Source organism: Corvus brachyrhynchos, unplaced genomic scaffold (genome assembly GCF_000691975.1).
Source record: "Corvus brachyrhynchos isolate BGI_N302 unplaced genomic scaffold, ASM69197v1 scaffold87, whole genome shotgun sequence".
In the NCBI taxonomy this organism is placed as follows: Eukaryota; Metazoa; Chordata; class Aves; order Passeriformes; family Corvidae; genus Corvus; species Corvus brachyrhynchos.
The window spans coordinates 1,581,570-1,589,260 of record NW_008239767.1 but is presented as its reverse complement, the minus strand read 5'-3'; the positions used below and the strand labels follow the sequence as shown (position 1 = coordinate 1,589,260).

The 7,691-nt window shown below is 39.1% G+C and overlaps 1 protein-coding gene across 2 annotated transcripts in view; it reads right to left on the bottom strand.

The window, feature by feature from the left end:
* The window catches only part of BCKDHB (branched chain keto acid dehydrogenase E1 subunit beta), a 113,828-nt gene extending 108,292 nt beyond the window's left edge, over positions 1-5,536 (bottom strand). The window contains exons 1-2 of one of the 2 annotated variants that reach the window (XM_017742899.1): positions 5,430-5,536; positions 2,824-2,892 (exon numbers count right to left, since the gene is read on the bottom strand). In XM_017742899.1, coding sequence (XP_017598388.1) covers positions 2,824-2,892; positions 5,430-5,493 — 133 coding nt within the window. In that variant the 5' untranslated portion in view covers positions 5,494-5,536. The remainder of the gene's footprint in view (positions 1-2,823; positions 2,893-5,429) is intronic. The other variant, XM_008640212.2, reaches the window with a different exon arrangement.
* Positions 5,537-7,691: the final 2,155 nt, after the last annotated feature.

Here is a 7,691-nt window from a genome sequence, read left to right as displayed (position 1 = left end):
TCTTTCTGTTCAAACTTCAGTTCAGATATTGTCTTCATTTACTTATGTGCACCTCAGCAGCATCATAAAGAACTTTTATTTTTCCTGCATATTGGGTTTGCATGGCCAGGTTTTGATAGAAGGGGAAGAGTGATGGGGTAGCTTCTGTGAGAAGCTGCCAGAAACTTCCCCTGTGTCCAAGAGGGCCAACGTCAGTCAGCTCCAGGACAGACCCACCTCTGGCCAAGGGCTATATAAGAAGGAAACAAAAAAGTTATGGCACGGCCATGATTGTGCTCAGACAAGAGCAGAGTGAAAATACGTGAGAGGAACAGCCCTGCAGGCCCCAAGGCCAGTGAAGCAGCAGGGGGAGGAGGTGCTCCAGATGCCAAAGCAGAGATTCACCTGCAGCCTGTGGTGGATACCATGGTGAGGTGGCTGTGCCCCTGCAGACCACGATGGGGGAAGAGACCCACCTGCAGCCCCCTCGAGGAACCCACATCGGAGCAGATGGATGCCAAAAAAAAAAGGTTGTAAACCTGTGGGAAGCCTGCACTGGAGCAGCTCCTGGCAGAACCTGTGGCCCTGTGGAGAGAGGAGCTCATACCGGAGTAGCTTTGCTGGCAGGTTTGTGACCCTATGTGGGAGAGCAGTCTGTTCCTGAAGGACTGCAGCCCATGGAAAGGGACCTATGCTTGAGCAGTTAGTGAGCTGCAGCTTGTGGGAAGGACTCACACTGGAAAAGTTCATGGAGAACTGTCTCCCATGGGAGGGACTCCACGTTGGAGCAGGGAAAGCACTTGTCTCCCTGAGGAAGAAGCAGTGGCAGACAACAAGTGATGAACTGACCATAACTCCAATTCTCTGTTTCCCTGTGCTGCAGTGGGGGAGGAAGAGGTAGAGAATCAGGAGTGAAGTTAAGCCCAGAAAGGAGGGAGGGGTAGAGGGAACATGTTTTTAAGATTTGTTTTATTTCTCATTATCCTATTCTGATTTTGATTGGTAATAAATTCAACCGATTTCTGTAAGTCTGTTTTGCCCATGGCAGTAATCAGTTTGTGACCTTTCCATATCCTTGTATCAACTCATGAGCCTTTTGCTATATTTTCTCTCCTATGTCCAGTTGAGGAGGGGAGTAATAGAGCAGCTTTGGTGGGTACTGGCCTCTAGCCAGGGTCAAACACCCACATCAAGCTCTGCCTTCTCCACCTCCCTCTCCCTCAATCACTATCAACATCTTCAGTTCACTTTTCACCTAGGCCAAACACCAGAATCTGCAAAATCTTTTATAAATGTAGGAAAACATCAAAAAGCTTTTCAAATTTTTCAAATGTCAATTTTTTTTCAAAATTTCAAATTTTCTCTTCTAGCTGACACACTTTTCCTCTAGCAAGTATGATCTTTGCAATACTCTGAATGAATGTGAAGAGGCAGAGTCCTACCTTGTTAATCTGATCTGACCAACACTTTATATACGTACCCATTTTACTTTACAATCCCATGAAACAAGAGTACTTCTTAGTTTTTCCTCATAAAATCTATCCTCTTATTCACCCTGAAGAGGTCGGTACCCTTTTTGAGCAAATGGCAATACCAGTGTCATTAGTCCTTGTTCAGTGTTCATATAAGTACTTCCCCAATTCTCATGTTCCCTCTCACACTTTAAAGGAGTTCTTTCCAAATATTCCCAAAGTCACATCACAGATTCCTCAAAAATCTAATTTAAAATCTTTGTCATTACACCCATGAAATAAACCTGATTCTAGCTAGGCTGCTGATGTGCTGTGACTGCTGGTTATCATCCTGATGAGGACAGGGTAAACAGTCCTTTGCACTCCCTCAACAGACCCCCTGTGCTCTCTCAGGGCTGTCACAGAGTCTTTGAACAGCACTGGCACTTTGGAATACACTATCAATAAAATGCTACAACAAAGATTAAATCATCTCTTTCCTTCATTCCAATATTATATGACTGTCTTACATCAAAAACCCCATCAAATCACCCTCAAAGCACCACCCTTACAAATAAAGTTTGTCCCTTCTGTCTTTTAAACTGGAGATGTTCACTAAGCCCCAAGAAAGTTGCTTATGCAACCATCTGTTCCTGCTGCTTATTTCCCAAACAATGTCTTCTGTTGCCTATGTTTCCAGCAACTGGTTCCTGTCTCAGAGGCCTGGTTTTCTTATGGAGTCTAGTACACAGAGACAACATATCACACCAGTTACAGAACTGTAACTCAATCTCAACAAGCAGCACTAAAGATCATTGCTAACAGAAGTTCTATCCAAATTATTTGAACATTAACGTGTAAACTAGAGAGCAAGAGAACATGCACATAATAATTGATGCAGAGAAGCAAGGCAACAAAAAATGGTTGTGTTTCTGAAACTTCTTATAAGTATAGTCTTTGTCCTCTCCCTTTCTTGGTTTGCTCAAAAAAAATGTGGATCTTTGTTCCCCTAGATGGCTGTAACATATCTTTATTATCATTAAACAGATTTAACCACTAGCTGCAAAACGTCCCAGTCATCTCTGTGCCTTGAAGAAAGTAAGCTGCTGAAACCTAATATTTTATAACCTCCTCTTTAACAGCCCAGTGGGGGAGTAGCATTTGCAGGGGGGGAGTAGCAATTGCCAAATTAAAAGCTGTATCATGTTACTGTATCCACAACCAGCTTCCAAGATCTGTAAAATGCTGTGCACTAAGTAGCCTGCCATACATGAAACATTGATTTTACGGTTTTTCAGCATTCCAGTAACAGTACTTGTCATAGCAAGATGGATAAAAAAAAAGAGCAGAGATGTTAATATGAAACTGATGTCAGATTTATAAATTAACTTACCATATTTGTCTCGCAAGCCAACTGTACATCTGAAGACTCCACCAAAGGCCACGTCTTCACCAAATACAACTGAAAAGAAGAACAGCAGGGGAGGCTAATATTACTCCAACACATCTTACTTATAAATGATCATGTTCCAAAGGCTTTTTATATGAGACACTAAAAAAAGTAACACTTAAAATTTCATGTCATTTCAAGATTTATTTAGATCTAAGCACTTCTTATGCACAGCCTGACTATAACAAATGAAGAACCAAGGTTAATGAGAAATCAGAACACCAACACAGCTGTCTCAAAACAGAATTTACAAAACTGATTCTGTTAGGGTTTCATTAAACTAATTGTTTTTCTGAAATATCCTATAACAACACAGTGTCTAAATGAGTAAAATTCCAAAAAGCAATCACATTCAGTCACTACAGAGTCATTGAAATTAAGCCTTCTGTTTCAACTGGTAACCATTTACATTCTTCATCCACAGATTTCAGTAATATAGTGTTTTGAAAATCATCAAAGTGAAGTTTTTTTCAAAATACCAATCCAATATGAAGTTTCAAACCTTCTCCAAATATACTTGCCAGATCCCTGAAGAATGACTTCTAAGAAACTCCTACAGAAACTATGACTATTTATCAACTAGGACAGTTCTCAGTATTTAACACTGCTATTCTTGTGGTCAATAAAGTTTTATCACGAAAAGTATTTGCCTTTAAAACTTAGCTTCATATCAACTAATCTGTTTCGGTTTTTTTCTTTGAATTTATGGAACGGTTATGTCTAATTTTTCTTAAAACAGTTTTATTATTTATTTCACAGAAACAAGTATTGCACATTTCAATTTTTTAAGCATGTAAGATGTGCAGCAGTATCACCAACAGCTGCTTGCATGAACTAGGGTCAGTTCTGATTATTCCCCAATTCCTCAATATTCTCCATATTCCAAAGGACACAAAATAATAAGTTAACCTTCTTGCCTTTCAAATACTATTCTTAATTAAATAAAATAAATTTCTGGTTGGAATCACTAAAAGGGATTAAGATTCTTGTGCTAATCACATCAATGACACCACTTAAAGAAAAATAACTTCTATAATGATATAAAATGAATGCATTCACGGGGTGTATGATTGAACTATGTCCCTAGATCACTTCTCTAATTAATTTTTAGCAATAATTTGTGAGGGATTTAATGTACTAAAACCTTTCTGTTACCATATGGCTCCTTACTTTTGAGCCAGCTGGCATCTACAAAAAATATTCCCATTTAATGCTGGTATCCACAAACTTGAATGGATTTACTCAGTTTAGCCACTGAAATATATTTTCCTGGAGAGATTCTAATTCTCATCAACACAAGTATGAGGATTTCCACACTTAAACAATTGCTCAATTCCCATACAACAAAAAACATATGAAGGATGTTTTCTATTGCGAAAAGTCCTAATTAATTCAGTAAGTGCAGCGATTCCGAGAACTCATGTCTGCACTGTAGAACTCCAACATGGTCTTGCAAAGGGCTTTACGAAGACTCAGCCCTGCAAAGCTGATGAGCAAGACTGGAACCTTAGAGCAACTGGCTCTCTAAAGGCTGAACATTATATATGAGTCTAGGTTCCTGCTGGACTAACATTCTACTTGCTTTTATATGGCAGATTCTATAGAAGTGGTACTAAAATCTGTTCTCGGCCCTAATTTACCCTCAGTTGTCTAAGTTTAATCTAATCGAGGTGCATATAACACAGCTGTAGATTGAGAGGGAATGTATACAGGCATAGTACTGGACAGACAACACGGAATTTGTCCCAACAGATCAGACAATTAGTCAGACTTTAGGTTGAGCAGTGGTTCAAGCAGTGCCAAAAAGCGTTACTAACATACTTAAAAGAAAACCCAAAATTACACAAGATGAGGAAGACTTTGCAGCTATGTTCTGAAGCATCTCCTTCAGATATCTGGCCATCATCATGCCTTTGTTAGGACAACAGAAGCAAAAGACCTCCTGTTATAGATAAGAATTAAAAGTGGACTAAATAGTTTTGTGCAAGAGTTTAGGACAAGCCTTTTAAATCCCACTATAATGAAGCAGCATCTTCAAGTTTTGGGTTATCCAGACTGCAAAAGCCTAGCAAATCTTATACTGCCTATGCACAACAATGAACAGATATCTGTAAAGCTATAAATTAATTTTGGAGGGCAGAAGAAAGCAGAATGTATGGAGTGAGGAATATATGGTCTCAAAAAAAATACCGGTTTTAGAGAAAGTTTAAGAAATTTACAAGTAACGTTTACATTTTTAAAACTCCTACTGGTGGGACTCAAGCTGCCCTTAAGTACAGTTCTCATCAATAATACTTATAAGCATGTTAAATAATGTATCTTCTGTCCTCACTTTCAAATGAAATACACAGAGCGAATACAGAAGATACAACTGCATCTTAGACCATACAATCCATTAGTAATCTGTTAATGCAACACATTTTTGAGATTTGAGATCGAAGTGTAGAAATAACTTACTAGAAAACTTTAAAGGCCTTGAGAAATACATTAAATATTGTACACAGGTAAACCAAAACACAAAGCAAAACACACTAACAAGTATAAGGTACCTGCAGTTGGATCTTTGGCTAAAGCATTGTCCAAGGCACTTGTTATGGACTGGAAGAGATTCATCTTCTGAGTTTGCCCTGTGTGAAAGTGATCATCAGCAATTCAATTTGGTTCAAAACACAAAGTACATTAGAAAACACTGGTGCAAGCATGTCTAAAAACTTTACCATTAAAAACAAGATCCCTGTTAGGAATACCCAAGATTCATTTGCTGAATAAACTTAAATTATAGGATAGATGGGATTGAGCATTGTATACCTTGCCTTCCCAGGGACTGTAATTCTACTACCCTGGATCCAATTTTCCTTTCAAAAAACTATGCTCTTGCCTAGAGCAAATGCAGCTTTGCAATGCTCAGCCAAACACTGGGAACAATGACTTCCTTTTCAAAGGAAGAAACCAGCGTACTATTGTTTTGAGGTCTGGGATCCCCCCCTGCTAAAATTCACCAGATCTCATGAAGTTTATTTTATCATTCTTTAATCACAATTTTTAAAGCTCCAGCCTTTCCCATTTACAGACACCTATTGTTATCAGAAGTTTTCTAGACCACTGGCCTGCTCTGTGCACTGCAGTTAGTAAGTGTCTGAAGCATCAAATCCATCGTTCAAAGAAAGAAACTTGGTTTACTTTGCTGAAGAAAAGCAAGCTGTCTTAAAATCTTTGAATTTTAATTCAAACCAAGAAAGGCTACCAGAGTGCCCCTCTTCATTCCAGCACCACGGGGAAAAACAAGGAGGCCTGAAAGCAAAGATGGATCAAAACAACAGCCTGGTTCTCACTACTGTGACCAATTCAGATTCTCCAAGCAAATAAAATAATTCTTAAAAGAAAGCAAGAAAGTAAGAAATTGCTTGGCTGACATTTGGTAGCTCTTTAACTTGCAAAACCTCTAAGTCATGACTAGAAGCCACAGACCAGGAGAATGCTACCTACCAACACTACAGTGTGTAAAATTAAATAAATAAATAAGACGGTTATGTGAAGATCCCACACAAACATAACAAGTGATAGAATTCAGGAAGGAGAACTACATTCTTTTTCCAGTAGTTACAGTACCTCTCAACAAATGTTCAGCTTCCCTTTCTTCTAAATTGTTAATTAATGTTAGTATTTTTTGTTAAAGACTCATGTCATGCCACACCTGAGTAGCCACCTTCCTAGACATTCCTGTGCTTGGTAACTTCACTTGTTATACTTTACAAGGCCCTTTAAGGAAAGGAAAATGTAAAAAAAAAAAAAGGTACGGGAACTGTTCAAGTTATACAAAATCCCTACTGACAAAATTTACAAATTCAAGAAAAGAAAAGCTGGGGAACAGCAGCTGTTTCTCTCTTTCCCAAGTCATCCACATTAGTACTTAGGTTATCTTTTCTACAAGATACCATCCTTCCAGTATTTGATATAAATGGCTATTACTTAAGCTACTGTGAGAAACTTCTCACCATGATAGTTCTAACCTGCTTCTCTTGCTTATAAAACAGGCCTTTGTAAAACAGCCCACACAGGAAAGGGGGATCTAATTGTGCCTTTCAGATTTGAACAGCGAAGTTGGAAAAGCATTATTATCTCAACAATATCAGGATCAGTATAGACAAAACTTTATTTCACTTCCACTACTTTTCACATAATTTCAAAGTGTATTTTAACTCACAGGGAATTAGTTTTCTATTAATAAGTGGCAATAACTGGCATGCCACATCAGAGCTTCTTCACATGACTTCAAGCAGGAACCTGCCATACATGTGCTTCACCAGTGGCACCTTGGATGCCTGTACATCTTTATCACTACCAGAGAAAACTCTGTTTCTATTGGTCATGACCAAGATGCAACACCAAGGTATCCCACTAAGTAACAAGTTTTCTAGAGGATATTGAGGTTCATGTGATAGAAACAGATGTTCTGCAGCTGTCAGGCTTCTTCCAGGGGAACTCAGCACCAGCCATTTGCAGGGATGCATCTCAGAAATAAAAGTCAAACGACCTGCGCTGTTCATTTCCAAGTTATCTGTGTTTACTCTCAACCATGTGACCACGAGGATGACCTCGAACCTTTCAGCGGACAGCAGTCTTTATTCATCATAGATTTATTATCACACTCATGACCTAAGCACGCAGTACAAAAACCGGGATAGATGTCAAGTCAGTAAGTTACTGTTAGAAGCTTGTGGAACAGGACAGGGGCCGTGGATGGCCTTGCAGGTCTGAGCACACGATGGGCCCATCTACCGCAGCTCTGGCAGCCCGAAACACTTCACCAC